Genomic DNA, 21,315 nt, shown 5'->3' with positions numbered 1-21,315 from the left:
AAACTGGTAAAGTTAGTCACTCACCGAGAGCAACCTTTTTATGTGATGCATGTCAGGTCACACACTGACTTGCCAGGGTTTATCGCTGAAGGCAACAGAAGGGCAGATGCTCTTGCTGCACCTGTAGTGATGGCCACTCTCCCAAATGTTTTTGAACAGGAAAAAATCAGCCACCAGCTTTTCCACCAAAATGCACCTGGCCTGGTTTGTCAGTGTAACATCACTCGAGAACAGGCCAAAGCGATTGTGGCCACATGCCCAAATTGCCAGCAACATGCACTCCCTACAGTGAGTACGGGAGCAAACCCAAGGGGACTGAACAGTTGTGAACTGTGGCAAACAGATGTAACACACATACAGTCTTTTGGACGGCAGAAATATGTTCATATTAGTGTAGATACCTTTTCTGGAGCGGTCTATGCTTCTGCCCACACAGGAGAATCATCTATCGATGCTATTAAGCACCTCTTACAGGCTTTTTCTTTCATGGGCATCCCCAAGGAGCTGAAAACTGATAATGGGCCTGCTTATAAATCCAAGGAATTCGGGAGCTTCCTGCAGCAATGGGGAGTAGAGCACAAAACTGGCATCCCCTACTCCCCTACAGGTCAAGCCATTGGAGAAAGAACTCACTGTGATATTAAAAGTGTCCTGGACCAGCAACAACAGGTTCTGAAGGTAGAACCTCCCCACATCCGGTTATCCAGGGTGCTATTCACAATCAATTTCCTGAATTGTTCTTTTGACAGCCTGAACCCACCCATCCTATACCACTTTGGGGGGAGCAATCATAGGTTAATGAAAGAAAAACCTCCGGTTTTAGTAAAGGACCCTGAGACTTGGAAAATGGTGGGAACTTACAAATTGGTTACTTGAGGACGTGGATACGCCTGTGTGTCCACCTCCTCTGGTGTAAGGTGGGTTCCTTCCAAATGGGTACGCCCTATGTTCCCAAGGTCTCAGAGAAATCCACAGAAGCACCCCAGGTTGCTCACGCTGCCTGGAGAAGAAAACGCCGCACGCGTTCTCTGGAGGAAATTCCATTTAAGCCTCCTATCTGGAATAGTTTATAATATATGTTTGTTTCAAGTTTTTGTACCAGTTTAGATCCCACTGTTCGTGTGTAGCCTCGAGACGCCGTGAGACCGAACCTGCTTCTCGTCCTACTCGTGATCATCCCACCTGTGACCTCCTGCATAGTGCCGCAGCCCAAACCACATATGGACTACCTTGACAGAGGCTCCCGGACATCAACAGAGAAACTGACAACGGGCTGAATGGACTGTTCAAAGGCTGGGGACTCTCGGGCTGGTTGGGATCTATTCTGAAAACTGTGTTTTTAGTGCTGTTTATTTTAGTTACTGTAGTTGTTAGCATTGTTTTTGGACTAATCAAACGCATGGTCCTCAAGTTAATTTCAAGCTCATCTCCCCCTCCTGAGGTCTACCATTTGGAAGCCCTCAGTGCTCCAATAGATGACCTGGAAGCTTCAGTGGAAAACACTCACCCTCCTGTAGAGGAAGAACTGGTTTGCCAACCATGGTTTAGCAATCATTCTGCACCACAAACACAGTCCTCTTCTTTTTAAACAAAACTAGGGGGAGATGTTGTGGCGTGCTGTAATGTCCCATTTTAGAATTCCAGGTCACTTTCCCAGGTGTGCCAATACCTCTCTCCCTTCCCCCTTGCCCCCATGCTGAGTGAGTCCTGTCAATCAGGCTTAGCATTCCAGCAAGGCGTCGTGTGATTGGTCAAGTTCAAAGGATGCCCCTATGCCCAGAGGTCATTGGCCTGACTGGGTGTCATCTTCCCCTGAGACCCTGCCCCTCTCACCTGGTTGGTGGCTCACCTGTACCTCCCCTCCCCCTGTCCCTGAGCTTAAAAGGTGAATCAGATCATGCAGCGAAGATTCTGTTGGAGCAGTTGCTCGCGTTCAGGCCTCTGTAACCATGGAATAAACCTCTGGACATTAAACCCTCCAGCAGAATCCTCTCCTTTTTCTCTTCACCATTGCCTGAATCCATTTCTCCTGAGGTAAACGGGGTTCCTAACAAGCCTGGACTCGTTCAGTGCCCAGCTGCAACCACCAGCAAGCCAAGGTATCTCTGGGGTGATACACTGCAGTTGCTGCCTTTGGCCCAGCAGCGAGGGTCAGACTGGCCCAGGCACAATCTAACTGGTAATATTGGGATTTATATTCCAATAACAGATGGTGCCCTGTCTCACCACAAGCAAGGCCTGACCGACCCCTGCCACACACAGCTGTTCGAAAATGTCTCCAACTTCAAATTTTTCCTGTCTCTGACACCCTGCCCTGTGCCGTGGCCTGATTTTGACTGCCCTGGGAAAGTGGGAGGCTCAGGAACCTCCTCAGTGCCTTTTTGAGGTCCTCGTGTGGGGAACATGGCAGAGGAGGGGTTTGGGACAGGGGACAAGAGAATCCAGAGCCTCCTGAAGGCCACTTTGGCCATCAGAGCAAGAAAGGTCCAGGGCTCTGCCAGATTCCTCTGGTGGAGGAAATGTGATGGGGGGGGGGAAGTGTTCGGGGATTGTTCTTTGTTGGTGGTTTTGCCTGGAAATCGTTCCTTGTGTGACAATTTGGGCTCTGAACCTTGTTGCTGTTCCTGTTGGTTTTGTTCTTTCATTGTTGATTCAGGAAATTTTTCTTCTCTCAGACTTTAGGGATCTTTGTGCCTCCATGGGGAGCGGTAGGGAAAGGGGCAGCAGCCCCTGGGTTTTAGTGGCAACACAGAACTGGAGAATCCCATTCCTAAAGCTCAACAAAGCTGAACAAACACCATCTCTGCCAATTTATCCAAAAAGCTGCATTTTGGACTAAATAAAAAGGAAATGGGTCCAGTGTCCCCTAGCACTAGGACGAGGCTGGCAAGCCATGGGTGTACTGGGAGCACTGGGAGGGGGAAAGGGGAGCACTGGGTGCCCTGTGCAGCCCCCCCTGACCCGTGATCATCACCCCAGGCAGGATGGGCCACCATGGGAGCCATGGGACGGGGACTCCCAGTGTCCCCCATTGTCGCAGGATGTTCCCATGGATGTCACTGGTGTCCTGCAGTCACCCATGTGGTCCTGGCAGCTCTGCATGGGTCACCTGGGGGTCCTTGGGGGGGGGCAGGAAGAGACACCTGGCTTAGGGTGACATCCATAGGTGACATGTCCATGTCCCCACATATCCCCCATAGTCACCCCCTGCCCCCTCATGTCCAGCCCCTCCCCCACCTCCAAGGGATAAGGGGGTTCTGGGAGGCCCTGTGGGGATAAGGGGGGGTCTGAGGGGTGTCTGGGGAGGGGGTCAGGCAGAGTCATGGCTGGAACTCCCCACTCACCTGTCCTGGGATTTCCTGAGAGCTGCAAGAAGAGGAGGATGGGGTGATCATGGGGTCCCCTGGGCCCCAACTCCACCTGGGTCCTTTAAATGTCCACTGGAGCCCTGAGCCCCCACCAGACACTGATTTCTACTGGACTGCCAGGCCCCTGCCCCACAAAGCACCCCTGTGGAGCCCCAGAACACCTGAGGCACCCATGTACTCCAGCCCCCTTCCCAGGAACCCTGAACCCCTGAGTACCCCTCAAGCCTCCAGGAACCCCAAGAATGGAATGCAGAGAAGCTTCCAAACTGCTCCAGGACCCCTGAGGATCTCTTAACATCCCTGCACAACTCTCCAACACCTCCCTAAAAGCCCCCAGGAGATCCCAGTGTCACCCCAATATTCCTCAAGGCCCTTCATGGGACAGCCCAGGACCCTCCAAAAGACCCCCAAGCAAAGGTCACTTGGGGGCTAAGCTTCCTCCATATCTGGGGCTTTGGGTGATGCCCCAACAGACCCCCAGTGTGTGGGGCTTCCCCCCAGTTCCTGTAGGACCTTGTACCCCCCCCATTGTCACGCACCCTGGTGGTGCCACCAGTGACAGCCCCCGATGACAGCCAGGAGCAGGAGCAGGAACAGGAGGGTCCTGCCGACATTCACAGCCACTGCTGGGGACAGAGGGGACACATTGGGGTCACTCTGAACTGCAGGAGTCCTGAACACCCTGGTGACCCCCTGAGACCCCACCTGTGAGGCAGGGTGAGCCAGGTGTCACCTCCAGGGCCAGTTCAATGCTGAGTGCCCGGAACACGCGGTGCCCGTCCTGTCCCAGCTGGTTGGTGGCCACGCACTGGTAGGTGCCTGAATGTCCCACATCGATGTCCTTGTGCTCCAGAAGGGGACCCCGGGCCACCTCCTGCCCGTTGTGCAGCCAGGTGAAGGTGACAGGGGCTGAGCCCACCTGCACTGAGCAGTGCAGGGTCACGTTGTCACCTGCACTCACCTGGTGTGACAGGGGACTGAGGGTGATGGTGGAATTGGCCACGGGCACTGCCGGGACAGAGGCGGTGCTTGTACCTGGTGAGTTGGAATGGGGTGCGGTGGGTGGGGTCATCCCCAGCCCGAGGGTCCTGCTCACCCAGGATGGTGACATTCAGGGGGTCACTCTCAGCCACGCTGTTCCCGTCACTGACCCGGCACTGGTACTGGCCGCTGTCATTGTCCCCAACGTGGCGCAGCTCCAGGTGGGGGCCGGTGCCCAGCAGTGTCCCCGAGCCCTCCCGGTACCAGGAGAAGGACAGGGGACCTGTCCATATGGCCACTGCACAGCTCAGCACCAGGCTGTCCCCGAGTGCCACCTGTCCCCCAAGGGGCTGCGCTGACAGGGACACCCCCGAGGGCGGGACCCCTGCGGGAGAGTGGGACACCAGGGGACAGTGAGGGAACCTGGGGGAGTCAAGGAGGGGCAGGGGAATTCCAGTGAGGGAGAGGGGGTACAGAGATTGGGGGAGGGAGGCTTAGAAAGGAACCCCGAGGGATGATAAGGGGGTCAGGGAGGGAACACCTGGAGAGGGAGGTGGGAAACACCAGGAAGGGTACGGGGACCATGGGGGGGGATGGTGAGACTTGGGCAATGTGCAGAGACCTCAGAGAGGGGTGGAGGGACCCAGGGATGGGGGAGGGGACCCAACAAAGGATGGAGGGAAACACAAGCCAGGAATGGGGGGAGCTTAGGAGCAACCCAGGGCAGCGATGGCAGGACACAGAAAATGCACCAGGGAAGGATGAGGGTACCCATGTACAGGGTAGGGGTCCCGAGGAGAGACCCGAGAAAGGATGGGGGGGGCAGGGAGGGATCTGGAAAAGGTTGGGTGCCCCAGAGCAGGCGTGAGGGAGGGCTAAGAGATGCCAGGCAGTGTGGGGGTCCCGAGGCATCTGTGGGGGCTCCTCGTGCCCATCCCCACACTCACTGCACACCGTGACGCGGAGCCGGTTGCTGCTCTTCTGTACGGACCCCCCCTGGGAGCGCACCTCACAGCCATAATTCCCTGAGTAGGAGACCCCCACAGCGGGCACCAGCATCTGCGGGGACCGCTGTGGGCCCCCCACCACCTGCCCATCCTGATAGAACACGTGCAGGAGGGGGGCTCGGGGCCGCAGGGGGCTGGGGGTGCTGAGGCAGCTGAGAGTCAGGGGGGATCCCACGGTGAGCTTGCGGGGAGCCTCCAGCACTGGGACCGAGAAGAGCTCTGGGAAGGAGAGGAGAGGGGAGGACTGTGACTCTGAGAGCGCTGGGAAGTGGCTTTGGGAGTGTCAAAATATTAAAGTTCCAGCCATGGGCGTGGTCACCATGCACTGTCACTGTCACTGGTGCTGAACGTGACGGCCAGAACCCCACCAAGCCCTCACATCGGTAGCGGCCGCTGTGGTGCAGCTGCAGAGGTGAAAGGGACAGCTTGTTCCCACTGAGGGACCCCCTGATTTCCTTCTCCTCCCGGTAAAATCGCACCCTGGTGAGATGGTTTTCCTGCCGGCACCGGCAGCGCAGTGTCAAGGTGTCCCCCTCCAGCAGTGCCAGCGCTGGCACCTGCAGCACCAGCTGGTCTGTGGGACAGGAAGGTCACATCTCACTGATGAGACTGGTCTGAGGTGGGTGCCCATAGCACCGGGGACATGCGGGTGCACTGGGCTGCTCTGGTATGCACTGGGATGTCCCTGTGTGCAGGGGACTGGCTCTTGCCACGCAAGTGGTGTGAGGCCATCCACAGAATGGAGCCCACCCTTACCGCTCTGGGGCCCCCATGATCATTAAAGGTTTCCCCTCACCATCTAAGACTGTCAAGGGGAGGCTGCGCCCAGTGCCGGGTCTGTCACATGTGTAGGTGCCACTCTCGGTGACAGTGAGGCGGTCCTGTCCCTTCTGCCACCAACGCTGCCGGTCCTTGTACCAGGTGGTGGCACCGGCAGTCCCCGAGCCCTGGCAGGTCAGTGTCACCTGGTCCCAAAGCACCGCTGGCCTCCAGGGAGGCTCCACCAGGAGCTGGGTGGTCTGGGCACCTGTGGGTGACAGGGGACACCAGCCTGCCAGGGCCAGTGTGGGGCTGGGCACAGTGGATTGGGGCCATGGCATCCCCTGAGGACTCACCAGTGACGCCAAGGGTCTGGGCTGGAAGGGAGAAGGGACAGGGCTCAGTGGGGGTGTCACCATGGGGACAGAGGCACATGGGGTACAGGGTGTGGTGGCTGTCCCCAAACTGTCCCCGTGGGGACAGATGCTCTTGTGGGAAAGTGTGTGGGTGGTCCCCAAAAGTCTGGAAAGGCAGGGGGACATGTCTGTGTCACAGCCACCCGTGTACCACATCCCTGTGGCACAGACACTTTGGGAAGAGGGACGCCGAGGCCACCCCGGGCTGAGGCAGAACATGGGGACACTGAGAACACCCCGGGCATGAGGACACCACGGACACAGCCCATGCTGGCCCAGGTCACCCCCACCAGCTCATGATCCCATCCCCGTGATCCCATCCCCATGGCCACATCCTCATGGTTCTTGTCCCTGCATCCCAGTTTGCTTGTCCCTATCTCCGGAGCTACCTGAGCCCAAAGGTGCCAGTCCCCACATTCCTGTCCCCACATCCCCATCCCCAAATTCCTGCCCCCTCTTCCTGTACCCAAAGCCACTCTACATCCCCAGTCCTACCAAGGTCCACTGTGGGTATCATGGACTGGCTCTGCTGGCATTGGGGACCTCAGGGGACCCCACAGCCCCCCTGTGCCCCCTTCCCTCCCCATCCCCAGGGTGTCAGGCCCGTGCCCCGGGGCACTCACCCCACAGGAGCAGCGCCACCTTCCCAGCCATCCCGGTGTCCCCAGCCATGTGCACTGGCTGTCACTCGCTGCTGTGGCCACCGCTCCCCTGGCTGGCGGCTCTTTGGATGAAGGGGAAGGAAGCGAGGTCACGTCTGTCCCCACATGTAGGTGGCCCTTGGTGGGGGCAGGGTGGCCACAAGCTGGGCACAGGCTGGGGACAAGGCTGCATAGTCTGGGGACATGGTGGGGGATGGTGTTGCCAGGAGTGGGGGGCTCAGGGGATGTGGAGAACCAAGATCGGTGTCCAGGAGAATGGTGGTCCAGGGGAATTGGGTTCTCCATGCCTGGGGGGATTCAGGGATGGGGTGCTGTAAGAACATGGTCCCCAAGGATTTGGGGTCATGGCATGTGGGTGCCAGGGTTGGGGGTGCTGGGGGAAAATGGGGACCCTCGGGAATAAGGGTTGTGGGCGAAGAAGCAGCCCATGGGGTGGGATCAAGGCAATGGTGGTGCTGGGCAATGGCAGTCCTGGGATGGGTGTCCCCAGGGAGGAGAGACCAAGGCCATGGGGGTCCCATGGTTGGGTTGCCAGGGGAATGGGGGTTTCAGGGATGGGCAGTGGCGCAATGGACGCAGGGATCTCAGCTCCTTCCCTGGGTACTTCAGATTTTGGTTGTTTAACAGCCTAACAAAGCCAACCTGGGGTGCTCGTTCCCTGGGCAGAAACACGTGGGGGTCCTGGATAGCTCTACCTCTGTGCCCTCCCCCACCCTTGAATTTTTCCTCTCTTTATTTCTCTTTGTTGCTTATTTTCCTCATTTTTGTACCATGTCCCCTCACCCCCATTCCTGACTCAGCAATCTCAGGGAGCACCTGAGCAGAGAAGGCGTTGGAGGGACCAAGGGAGTCATAAAATGGGGTGTGGGGGATGCAGGGATGGCGGGGGGAGGCTGTGGGTGATAGAGGCGTTGGGCTGTGCCTCCTCAACACTTTCACTTTCCTTTTCCTTGCCAAGAAAGAAGAGGCTATTGGTGCTCAATTTCAGATGTGAAAGTGGGGGGTTCTGTCCTAGGGTAGCACATCCAGGGGCTCCTGTCCTGAGGGGATCCTGTCCCAGGGGTGGCACATCCTGGGGACCCCTGTCAATGCAAGGATGGGGCCCAGCCATGGCCCAGCCCCACTGCACAGGGATGGCCATTGCCCAGCCCTGCTCTGGCCAACCCCAGGTGGCAGCCAGCACCTGAGGGTCCCTCCTGCCCCCTTGGCTTTGATTCTGGCAGCTTTAGAGCTGCTGCAGAGGTGAGAATTCTGTGGGTAGAAACAGGCCTGCCTGTGGTTTGCTCAGCCCTGCAAGAAGAACAAAACCCAAAGGGAGCCCAAGCAGTGGCTCTGTGAGGGCCTTTGATGGTTTTCAGAGCAGGGCTGGCTGGAAACACCCCCTGCAGGGGCAGCTGTGGGAGAACCAGTCTGGAAATGTAGCAATTGATCATTTTGTCCCTGTCCCCAAGGGACTGAGAGAGTCCCAGACTGGTGTGCAAATCCCACAACAATCTTCTGAACAACCTGACCTGGACCCTCCTCCTCCTCCCTGCCTTGCCGTGCATGGACAGTGGCCGCATGCCCCGCACCCACCACAGCCGCTCTCTCACTGCCCTCCACGCCTGGATGGGGAGAGAAAATTGAGCAAAGGGTTCCTGGGTTGAGACAAGGACCAGAAGAGATCACTCATCAAATCTTGTCATGGGTAAAACTGCCTCGGAATTAGAGATACGAATTGAATTTATTGCTGACAAAATCAGAGCAGGATAAGGATAAGTCAAATAAATGCTTCAATACTCCTTCTCCCTGTTATGTATGACTATGTAGTCATTGGTTTTCACTATTATATTGGGTTTTTGCAAATTATTTTGATACAATACAGTTTGTAATAAGTTCTTAACTGCTTTTGGTACACTACAGTTTGTCAGCCTTTTCACTCTAAACTCTGTGTAGAATATATATTTAAATGTGATAAAAATATTATAGTTTAGGCTCTCCCAAAATATCAAAATAGAGACAATGTGCTGTGTATTACAACATTAACTGTTGCAGTAGTAGCTAAAGCCTTTTTTTGCGTAACTAAGTGACAATGGTGAGAATAACTCAGATAACTTTGTGAAATAGCTAATGTTGATTAAATGTACTGGCGGAGTTTCTCATCTGTACGATAGGAACACATTGAAAAGTAGCAAGTGAAAAAACATCAAAAGAAAGAATGCAAAGAGGAATTTGCCACTGACCGTTCAGTTATCAAGAACTGTCAAACCACAGAACAGGGGGGCCTTGTGAGGACATAAAATATGTAAATTTAATCTGCAGTATGGCACGTACTTTATGAAAATTAATCAAGGGTCAAACCATGTAAAAGGATTCCTGTAATGCATAAACTGGAAAGAATGTTTAAATATGTATAACTCTTCCAATTATATATTTCAAAATATATACAATGAAAAGGTATGGAAGAGGAATTGTTGTAGATAACGATGTGCCTCTGGCAGTTGCAGGCACCCAGTATGCTGTTTAATGTCCCTTTTATTTGTTATTAAACATTAAAAATTTTAAAGAGTGAACCTTGTTTCTCACAGTTTAATCAAAAGCATCATTTTGGGTACAGTAAGAGGGAAAAATGTTGTGTGCTCCACCAACACTGGGAGAGGGAAGGAGGAGCCCAAGGGGTCCTCTGAAGGGGAATAAGAGACCCCTGAGGGGAATCCATGCACCCAGTGCCCCCCTGTGCCCCCAGTGTCACAGCACGTCATTGTAGTCACGGGGGTCCTGCTGTCCCTCGTGGGGTCCCGACAGCTCCGCGTTGGTCACTTCTGGATCCTGAGGTGGGGTAGGGCTGGGGGACACCTGTGGGGGCCCAGAGAGTGACAGCAGTTGTGGGCATCTGGGTGGGGGTGACACCCGTGTGTGACATGTCCCTGTCCCCCCCTGTACTCACCCTCTGCCCACTCAGGGCCCATGATGTGGGTGTTGAGCACAGCCCCCTCCTCTGGGGGGATCTGAGGAGGATGGGGAGGGCTCGGGGTGGTATCTGGGGAGGGGGAAAGGGGAGTCCCAGCCCGAGTCCCCCACTCACCTGTCCTGGAGCTTCCTGGCAGCTGCAAGGGAAAGGGAAGGGGGTGACCGAGGGGACCCCAGGACCCCTGAACCTTCCCGGGACCTCGGCAGATCCAACGACCAACGGGACACCCAAATCACCACAGTAGCCCTGGTTCCCACCAGATTCCTGATCTCTGCCCCCACTCTGGGGGCTCCCTCTCACTCCAGGACCCCCCTCCCCCATTGTCACCCACTCCAGCGGTGCCACCAGTGACAGCCCCCGATGACAGCCAGGAGCAGGAGCAGGAACAGGAGGGTCCTGCCGACATTCACAGCCACTGCTGGGGATAGAGGGGACACATTGGGGTCACTCTGAACTGCAGGCGTCCTGAACACCCTGATGACCCTGTGTGAACCCACCTGTGACCCAGGGTGAGCCAGGTGTCACCTCCAGGGCCAGCTCTGGGCTGAGTGCCCGGAACACGCGGTGCCCGTCCCGTCCTGTCCCAGCTGGTTTGTGGCCACGCACTGGTAGGTGCCCGAATGTCCCACATCAATGTCCCTGAGCTCCAGGAGGGGACCCCGGGCCACCTCCTGCCCGTTGTGCAGCCAGGTGAAGGTGACAGGGGCTGAGCCCACCTGCACTGAGCAGCGCAGGGTCACGTTGTGACCTGCGTGCACCTGGTGTGACAGGGGGCCAGGGGTGATGGTGGCATTGGCCACGGGCACTGTGGGGACACAGACAGGGCTGAGGCCACAGGTAGGGGCTGGCAGCCAGTGTGGGGGGATAGGGACAGGGGGATGGGTGTGGTGGGGGATGTCGGGGATGGGGTCACACCACAGAGGGGTGAGGGGACACAGGGCAGGGGTGGAGGGACCAAAGAAAGGTTTCAGGGGGATGTGGAGGTCCCCAGGCAGGGCATTCGAGGAGGCTGTGGGGGCTCCCTGTGCCTATCCCCACACTCACTGCGCACCGTGACGTGGAGCTGGGTGCCTCTCGTCCACAAAACCCCCCCTCGGAGTGCACCTGGCAGCTGTAATTCCCCGAGTGGGAGACCCGCATGTTGAGCACCAGCAGCTACAGGGACCCCTGCAGGCCCCCCACCACCTGCCCATCCTGGCAGAACATGTGCAGGAGGGGGGCTCAGGGCCTCAGGGGGCTGGGGGTGCTGAGGCAGCTGAGAGTCAGGGGGGACCCCTCGGTGGGCTTGGGGGGACCCTCCAGCACTGGCACTGAGAAAAGCTCAGGGAAGGAGAGGGGAGGTGAGGACTGTGAGTGCACGGGGAAGTAGCTTTGGGATGTGAGGAGATTGGAGTTCCAGCCTTGTGGGTGCTCACCATGCACTGTCACTGTCACTGCTGCTGACCAAGACATAAAGGACCTCACCAAGCCCCTGCAGCTGTAGCTGCCGCTGTGGTTCAGCTGCAGACGGGACAGGGACAACTCGGTCCTATCGATGGGCGCCATCAGATCCTTCTCATCCTGGTAAAATCGCACCTCAGTGACCGTGTTGTTAAACCAGCTCCGGCAGCGCAGTGTCACCGTGTCCCCCTCCAGCAGTGCCTGTGCTGACACCTGCAGCACCAGATCATCTGTGGGACAGGAGGGTCCCATCTCACTGAGAGGCTCAAGAAAGCTCTGAGGTGGGTGCCCCTGGCACCAGGGACATCTGGGTACACTGGGATGAGATGGGATGCACTGGGATGTCAAGGTGTCCTGGGGACAGGCTCTTGTCCTCAGAGCCATGGGGTGTGAGGCCACCCAACAACTGGAGCCGACCCAGACTTGTCAGGGACTTGAATTATTAAAGAACCCCCCTCACCATTTGAGACTGTCAAGGGGGGGCTGCGGCCGGTGCCCGGTCTGTCACATGTGTAGGTGCCACTCTCGGTGACAGTAAAGCGCTCATGTCCCTCCTGCCACCAACGCTGCCCATCCTTGTACCAGGTGGTGGCACTGGTTGTCCCCAAGCTCTGGCAGGTCAGTGTCACCCGGTCCCACAGCACTGCTGGCCTCCAGGGGGGCTCCACCAGGAGCTGGGTGGTCTGGGCACCTGTGGGTGACAGGGGACACCAGCCTGCCAGGGCCACTGTGGGGCTGAGGACAGCGGGGTGGGGCCATGGCATCCCCTGAGGACTCACCAGCAAAGATGAAGGTCTGGGCTGGAAGGGAGAAGGGACAGGGCTGGTTGGGGGTGGCACTGCAGGGATAGCAGCGCTGGAGCATGGGGTGTGGGGGCTGTCCCCAAACTGTCTCCATAGGGACTGCAGTTCTTTTCAGAAAATGTGTCTGGGTGGTCTCGAAAAGATTTGGAGAGGCAGAGACACATCTGTGTCACAGCCACCTGTGCACCACATCCCTGTGGCAGAGACACCTTGGGAACAGGGATACCAAGGCCACCCTGGGCTGAGGCAGAACATGGGGACACTGTGGACACCCCAGGCATGAGGACACCTTGGACACATCCCATGCTGTCCCATGTCACCCCCACCAGCTCATGATCCCATCCCCATGATCCCATCCCCATGGCCACATCCTCACTGTTCTTGTCCCCTTCTGTCCCTGCATCCCAACTCCCTTGTCCCTATCCCTGGAGCTGCCTGAGCCCAAAGGTGCCACTCCCCACATTCCTGTCCCCACATCCTCATCACCAAATTCCTGCCCCGTCTTCCTGTCCCCAAAGCCACCCTACATCCCCAGTCCCACCCAGTTCCACTGTGGGTAACATGGACTGGCACTGCTGGCACTGGGCACCTCAGGGGACCCCACAGCCTGCCTGTAATCCCTTCCCTCCCCATCCCCAGGGTGTCAGTTCCGTGCCCGGGGCACTCACCCCACAGGAGCAGCGCCACCTTCCCGGCCATCCCGGTGTCCCCAGCCATGTGCACTGGCTGTCACTCGCTGCTGTGGCCACCGCTCCCCTGGCTGGCGGCTCTTCGGATGAAGGGGAAGGAAGCGAGGTCACGTCTCGACCTCATGCGTAGGTGGCTCTTGGTGGGGACAGGCTGGGGACAGGCTGGGGACACGGGTGGGTGGGACAAAATGGGTCATGGGGTTCCCAGGAGTTGGGAATTTGGTGGTTTTGGGGAGGCAGGAATGGGGTCACTGGTAAATGGGGTCCTGAGTAGGGGGAATATCCGGCAATGGGGGTGCCATTGGAATGAGCGTCTCCATACCTGGGGGGACTCAGGGATGGGAGTCCCAGGGGAATGTGGGCTCCAAGGATTTGAGTTCATGGGATGGGAGAATGGAGGGTCCTAGGAAGATTTCAGGGGATGGAATGAATGGGAAGGTGTTCCTTGGGAATGGGGTGCTGGGCCATGGAGATCCTACGGAATGTCAGTGTTGGGATGGGGGCTGCAGAGAGAGTGGGACATAAGGAATGGAGGTCCCATGTTTCTGTTCCCAGGGGAATGGGGGTGCCAGGGATGGGCAGTGGCTGGGTGAGCCCATGGGTTGCAGCTCCTTCCCTGGGTGCTTCAGATTTTGGGGTGACCCAGAGCCAGCACCACCCCCACATGGTGCCGGTGTCCAGGGGGTCACTCCAGACAGATTCTGAGCTGCTCTGGGTCTGTGTTCCCCATCCTCCAGTGATTTTTCCCTCTCCTTATTCCATTTCCATCATTTTACCCCTCAATTTCACAACTCCCCAGTTTGTGACTTGGTGGTCCTTGGGGGCACTTGGAGCAGGGAACAGGCTGGGGGAAGCCCAGGGTGGGGGAAGCCCAGGGTGGGGGAAGCAGGGGTGAGGGGTGCAGGGAGGGCTGGGGATGCTGTGGGGGGTGGGGGAGTGGAGCTTTTACCCCCCAACACTTTCACTTTCTGTCTCCCGCAGAAGAAGGAAAAGGCCATTTGACACCTATCTCACATGGGGGGAAGGGTTCTGTCCTTAGGGGGCACATCCAGGGGGCTCCTGTCCTGCGGGGATCCTGTCCCAGGGGGGACACATGCTGGGGAAGAGGGTCCTGTCCTGGAGCTTGGCAGCTTCAGAGGGGTCCAGACTTCTCCATTTTTGCCTGTCCCCTGCAGGATCTGAGCCAGCAAGAGCAGCTGGGGAATGGAACCCTGAGCAGGAAGGAGGTCCCAAACTCCTACTCCTTGAAGCCAGTGGCCATCCAAGGGTGGGGCCCAGCCATGGCCCAGCCCCACTGCACAGGGATGGCCATTGCCCAGCCCTGCTCTAGCCAGCCCCAGGTGGCAGCCAGCACCTGAGGGAACCCCTGCCCCCTTGGCTTTGATTCTGGCAGCTTTAGAGCTGCAGCAGAGGTGAGAATTCTGTGGGGGCAGAAAAGGCCTGCCTGTGGTTTGGTCAGCTCTGCAAGAAGCACACAAGCCAAAGAGAGCTCAAGCAGTGTCTCTGTGAGGGCCTTTGATGGTTTTCAGAGCAGGGCTTGCTGGAAACCCCCCCTGCAGTGGCAGCTGTGGGGGAACCAGCCTGGAAATGCAGCAATTGATCCTTTGTTCCTCTTTGTAAGGGACAGAGAGAACCACAAAACTACTGCAAATCGCACAACAATATGCCAACAACCTTCCTGGGATCCTCCTTCTTGAACAATATCTGGAGCCTTGAGGCACCTCATGGAAAGAATGCTTGGATTCCGACTTTGCCCACAAAAATAGAGAGAAAAGTGTGGATGTATCGGTCAGTGGCTCTACCCATGGCCATGGTGGGGCTCGGTGGAGTGACCCTGTGTGGATTCCAGGTGGCCCCAAAGCTGCTCCATCCTTGCCCTCCTCACCTGAGTGAAAGGCTGAGGGTTTGCAGGAATTGTGGTATAAAGCCACCAGAGGTGCTGCTGTGCACTCAAAACCTGCCTGGGGTCAGGTGCTGCCTTCCTTCCATTGCGGATCATGGAGAGCGGTCACGGGTGTTGTGAAGGGCATGGGTCTGGCCCCGGGACTCTGCCAGTGGGCACTGGGATCCAACCTGCTGCCTTTGTGGCTTTTGCCCGCTGCCGGTGGTCGTGCTGGGACCGATTGGTGCCCGTGAGTTTGCAAAAGGAGCGATTTCCCCTCCTGCCTCCCATCCGAGGCCGCCATGGCCCCTAGGGGATGGAGCTGGACCGGGGCTCTCCCTGCTGGCCGGGAGTGCTCCCTGCCGCGCCCCCCGCTGGCCACGGTTTTAACTGCCACAAAAACCAACAGCGCTAAGTGGGAGGGAAAGTTCTGGGTTTGTGTTGTTCATTCTGTTGTTCATTCTGTTCTATTCTGCTTTATAAATTTCAGAGTAAGGAGCTGTTTTTCCTTTCCTTGCACTATTGCCTTGAAGCCCCATGATTTTTGAAATTTAAAAAATTTTAGAGATAGGTTTTCTTTCTATTCCAGGAATGCTTCCAATTTCCTTTGCAGCTATTTTTCATTTAAATTAGTTGTCAAATCCTTACTTCCAGACTGGATGGGACAGACACCTTAAGAGCAGGCATGGTCAGGGACTTGGCCACCTTTTAAGCCTGCTGGGCCACCAAGGGCCCTTTAACCAAATGGCACTTCTGGTCATGTGATTGCTCAGGAGATGGCTTTGTCAGAGGGCACACTGTCCCCAGTGTGCCATGGCTGACAGACTGGTGGACAGACAGGGCCCTCTCTCACCAAAAGCAGGGCCTGACCCACCCCTGCCACACACAGGTGTTGCAAAATATCTCCAGATATTAAACTTTTCCTGTCTCTGACAACCCAACCTGTGCCATGGCCTGATCCCAACTGCCCTGTGAAAGGCAGAGGCTCAGCAACACCAACAGTGCCTTTGTGCCATCATCTTGTGGGAAACAGGGCAGAGGAGGTATTTGGGACAGGGGACAAGAGAATCCAGAGCCCCCTGAAGGCCACTTTGGCAATCAGAGCAAGGAAGGTCCTGGGCCTTGCCAGGTTCCTCTTGTGGAGGAAACATGTTAGGGACAGTGTCTGGGATTTGTTCCTTTTTAGTGGCTTTCCCTGAAAATCGTTCCTTGTGCGACAATTTATACTCTCAACAATGTAGCTGTTGCTGTTGGTTTTATTCTCTCTCATTGCTGTTGGGATCTTTGTGCCTCCACGGGGAGTGGGAGGGGCAGTTTTTTCTGACAGCTCACACATGAGTGTGTGCCCATGGATGGGGGCCCCCAGTGCCCCCCAGATTCCCCCAGTGTCACAGCACATTCCCATAGATGTCACCAGGTTCCTGCAGTCACCCCTGGGGTCCCCGCAGCTCCGCGTAGGTCACCTGGGGATCCTGGAGGGTGGTGGCACGGGGGGACGCTGCGAGAGACACGGGCTGTGGGATCTGGGTGGGGTGACACTCGTGGGTGACGTGTCCCACTGCTTGTGTCCCCCCTGTACTCAACCCCTGCCCTTTTGGTGACAACGACGTGGGTGTACAGCACCTCCCCCTCTTCTGGGGGGGTCAGGGGATCTGGGGGGGCCCTGAGGGAACACAGGGGATGTGGGGAAGGGAATGGGAGGGTTTGGGAGATTGGGATACAATAAAGAGAGTGTGGTTTGATCCCCCCACTCACCTTTCCTGCTGCTTCCTGGAAGCTGCAGAGGAAAGAGGGGAGGGGTGACTGTGGGGTCCCCAGGGCTGTAAATCCTCTCAGGATTCCCGAACTCCCATGGGACCCTCAATTTCTCACAGGACCGCCAAGCTTCTCTGAAGCCCTCAAGAATTCATGAACCTCTCCAGCGCCCCTGACAAACTCAGCCTCGAGAACCCAAAGCCCGGATGGGACAGAGACCTCCAGACACGCCCAGGGCCCCTGAAAGAACCCCCAACATCCCTGCAGGACCCTCCAGTGTCCCCCCAAACCTTCCAGGACCCCCAGGCAAGGTCACATCTCTGGGGCTGTGGGTGCTGCCCTATCGTTCCCCAACTCTGGGGGCCTCTACAGCTCCCTAGGACCGCCTGTCCCCACCCGTGGCACCCACACGGTGCCACTGGTACCAGGCCGCAATGACACCCACAAGCAGGAGCAGGAAGAAGAGGGCCCCACCGACCCCTGCAGCCACTGCAAGAAACAGACTCTGATGTGTCCCCCATTCCCCCATGGGTCCTGCATTCCTGGTGACCTTGTGTGATCCACCTGTGTCCCTGTAACACTGTGTTTTCACCATCAATTCCAGCTCAGGGCTGAGTGCCTGGAACACGCGGTGTCCGTCCTGTCCCAGCTGGTTGGTGGCCACGCACTGGTAGGTTCCCGAATGTCCCACATCAATGACCCTGAGCTCCAGAAGGGGACTCTGGGCCACCTCCTGCCCATTGTGCAGCCAGGTGAAGGTGACAGGGGCTGAGCCCACCTGCACCTAGCAGCGCAGGGTCACATTGTCACCTGTGTGCACCTGGTGTGACAGGGGACCAGGGGTGATGGTGGCATTGGCCACGGGCACTGTGGGGACACAGACAGGGTTGAGGCCATAGGGAGAGGTTGGCAGCCAGTGAGGGGGGATAGGGATAATGGGGAGGGGAGTGATGGGGAATGTTGGGGATAGGGTCACATCAGGGATGGGTGAGGGGACTGAGGCAAAGGTGGGGGCACACAAGAAAGGGGAACATGGACATCCCCAGCCATGGAACCCGAGGCATCTGTGGGGGCTCCCCATGCCCATCCCCGCACTCACTGTGCACAGTGACGTGGAGCCGGGCGCTGCTTTTCCGCATGGCCCCACCCTTGGAGTGCACTTGGCAGCTGTAATTCCCATAGTGGGAGACCCCCACGGTGGGCACCAGCAGCTGCAGGGATCCCTGCAGGCCCCCCACCACCTTCCTGTCCCAATAGAACACGCGCAGGAGAGGGGCTCGGGGCCGCAGGGGGTTGGGGGTACTGAGGCAGCTGAGAGTCAGGGGGGAAGCCTCAGTGGGCTGGGAGCCCCCCCCCAGCACTGGGACCATGAAGAGCTCAGGGAAGGAGAGGGGAGGTGAGGACTGTGACTCTGAGTCCATTGGGAAGTGGCTTTGGGGGTGTCAGAAGATTGAAGTTGCAGCCGTGGGGGTGCTCACCACGCACTGTCACTGTCACTGGTGCCGACTGTGCCCACGGTGACACTTTGGAGTCCACCCAGCCCCTGCAACTGTGGGGGCCACTGTGGTGCAGCTGCAGGGGGGACAGTGACAGCTCCGTCCCATTGAGGGCCCTCCCCACTTCCTTGTCCCAATTGTAGAATTGCACTCCAGTGACCAGCATGTCCCGCCAGCGCTGGCAGCGCAGTGTCACTGTACACCCCTTCAGCAGCTCTCACGACGACACCTGCAGAACCAACCGGACTGCCAGACACGGGGGTCCTGTCACACCGGGGGTCCCATTTTCATGGGGATCCCCCCATGGGATCACACTCAGAGCACCAGGGATGTCCAATTCCAACATGGGTTCCCCCACACTGGGATGCTCTGGGATGCTCACCATGCACTGTCCCTGTCACCGGTGCGGACTCCTCCCACTCCAAATATCCCACCTGGCCCTTGCAGTTTTATCGGCCACTGTGGTTCAGCTGCAGAGGGGAGAGGGACAGCTCAGTCCCATTGTGGAGCCCTTCCAGTTCCTTCCCCTCAAGGTAGAAGGACACCGAGGTGACCAGGTTGTTCCATTGACCCCGGCAGCGCAGTGTCACCGTATCCCCCTCCAGTAGTGCCCGTGCTGGCGCCTGTAGCACCAGCCAGTCTGGGGGACAGAGAGGGCCTCTCAGACCTGATGGCACCGGGATCTCCCTATTGTGTCATAACCAGTGCATCAGGGGTTCCTAATTACCACATATTTTACCCAACTCTGGGATGGCCTGGGATGTCCCCAGAGCAGGGGACAGGCTCTGGTCACACAGGAGGTGACCCATGGAGCAGAGCACACCCAGAGCCCTTGAGGTCTCTGTGGGTGCCAGGCTGGGGACACTCAAACCCCACTCACCGTCTAAGAAGTTCACAGGTGGGCTGAGCCCAGTGCCGGGACTGTCACACCCGTAGGTGCCACTCTGGCTGACAGTGACGTGGTCCTGTCCCTGCTGCCCCCAGCGCCGCCCATCCTTGTACCAGGTGATGGCTTTGGCAGTCCCCAAGCCCTGGCAGGGCAGTGTCACCCAGTCCCGTAGCACTGCCGGCCTCCAGAGGGGCTCCACCAGGTGCTGGGTGGTCTGGGCACCTGTGGGTGACAGGGGACACCAGCCTGCCAAGCCCAATGTGGGGCTGGGGACAGCGGGGTCGGGCCATGGCATCCCCCGAGGACTCACCAGCGAGGCCGAGGGTCTGGGCTGGAAGGGAGAAGGGACAAGGCTCAGTGGGGATGGCACCATGGGGACAGCATTTCTTGCGGGAAAGTGTGTGTGGGTGGTTCCCAAACAATTTGGAGTGGAGGGGGACATGCATGTGTCACAACAACCTGTGCCCCACATCCCTGTGGCACAGACATCTTGGGAACAGGGACACTGAGGCCACCCTGGGCTGAGGCAGAACATGGGGACACTGTGGACACCCCGGGCACAAGGACCATGGACACAGCCCATGCTGGCCCAGGTCACCCCCACCAGCTCATGATCCTATCCCCATGATCCCAGCCCCATGGCCACATCCTCACTGTTCTTGTCCCCTTCTGTCCCTGCATCCCAGTTCCCTTGTCCCTATCCCCAGACCTCCCTGAGCCCAAAGGTGCCAGTCCCCACATTCCTGTCCCGCCATCCCCATCCCCGAATTCCTTCCTCCCTGTTCCTGTCCCCAAAGCCACCCTATATCCCTAGTTCCACCCAGGTCTGTGTGTAACATGGACTGGCACTGCTGGCTTTGGGGATTTCAAGGCACCCCATAGGCCCCCTGTTCCCCTCCCCTCCCTATGCCTGGCGTGTCAGGTCCGTGCCCGGGGCACTCACCCCACAGGAGCAGCGCCACCTTCCCGGCCATCCCAGGGTCCCCAGCCATGTGCACTGGCTGTCACTCGCTGCTGTGGCCACCGCTCCCCTGGCTGGCGGCTCTTTGGATGAAGGGAAAGGAATGGAGGTCACATCTCAACCTTATGCGTAGGTGGCCCTTGGTGGGGGCAGAGTGGGGACAGGCTGGGGACACGGCGGGGACAAGGCTGCGTAGTCTGAGGACATTATGGGGGATGGTGTTGCCAGGAGTGGGGGGCTCAGTGGATGTGGGGAACCAAGGATACGTGTCCAGGAGAATAGGGCGCCAGGGGAATTGGGTCTCCATGCCTGGGTGTTTCCAGGGCTGGGGGTGGTGTGGAAACATGTTTCCCAGGGATTTGGGGTCATGGCATGTGGGTACCAGGGTTTGGGGTTCAGAGGGAAAAGGAGATCCTCAGGAACAGGGGTTCTGGGGGAAGAAGTAGCCCATGGGATGGCATGAAGGCAATGGGGGTGCTGGGCAAATGCACTCCTTGGATGGGGGTCTTCAGGGACAAGAGACCAAGGCAATGGGGATCCCATGGTTGGGTTCCCAGGAGAATGGGGGTGCCAGGGATGGGCAATGTCTGGGTGGGCACAGGGATCAAAGCTGCTTCCGGGATTGCCTCAGATTTTGGGGTGACTCAGAACCCAGCACATTCCCCACAGTGCTCATGGCCAGGGGGGCAACCAAAGGTTGTCCTGGGAGGTTCTCGATCTCTGCCTCGCACACTCCTGGGCTTTTTCCTGTCACTCCCATTTCCTGGCTCAGCGACCTCAGCAAACATGTGCTGACCATTTGGCTGAGACAAAATTACACATCCATAGAATAAAGGCAAGAATCTTTTCCCATACCATTATTTTCCCAATACAAAATAAATCAAACTCACAAGGTAAAAAATTAGCTGGTTTATAGAATACTTTGAATCATTGCTTTCCCAACAAGTCACTCACAATGAAAACACAAACAAATCACAAAGAAATTAGATTTTTTTTTCTCCCTGTAGGAGCCCCTTGCTGCATCCAACAGCAGCATTTGCTTGTGGATACCACAGAGTGCGTGGAATCTCCCTGAATATCCAACAGCACCACGGGATTGTTCCCTGCCTGCTTGGCAGTAACCCAGCCCTTAAGGAAGCCTTTTGTTGAGCTGTATTTAGGAATTATCCCAATTTATCTCATTCCCACCCTGAAACTTGAATGACTTCCCATGGATTCAGCTGACAAAAGGGGAGAAGCTCTGCCCATCCTTGGGAC

At 57.5% G+C, this 21,315-nt stretch overlaps 1 protein-coding gene across 1 annotated transcript; it reads right to left on the bottom strand.

Moving 5' to 3' along the window:
• Positions 1-2,872: 2,872 nt before the first annotated feature.
• LOC131092018 (Fc receptor-like protein 2) lies at positions 2,873-8,755 on the bottom strand. Its single transcript, XM_058038488.1, has 12 exons — positions 8,705-8,755; positions 7,174-7,255; positions 6,472-6,492; positions 6,153-6,383; positions 5,676-5,930; positions 5,297-5,575; positions 4,465-4,734; positions 4,074-4,376; positions 3,908-3,994; positions 3,345-3,366; positions 3,238-3,298; positions 2,873-2,911 (listed from the first exon to the last, which is right to left on the bottom strand). The coding sequence occupies exons 1-12, from the start codon at positions 8,753-8,755 to the stop codon at positions 2,873-2,875; spliced, it is 1,701 nt and encodes a 566-aa protein (XP_057894471.1).
• Positions 8,756-21,315: the final 12,560 nt, after the last annotated feature.

This window comes from Melospiza georgiana, chromosome 20 (assembly GCF_028018845.1).
Source record: "Melospiza georgiana isolate bMelGeo1 chromosome 20, bMelGeo1.pri, whole genome shotgun sequence".
Taxonomy (NCBI): domain Eukaryota; kingdom Metazoa; phylum Chordata; class Aves; order Passeriformes; family Passerellidae; genus Melospiza; species Melospiza georgiana.
The sequence above is the reverse complement of the archived record's forward strand: the minus strand, read 5'-3'. Positions and strand labels throughout refer to the sequence as shown.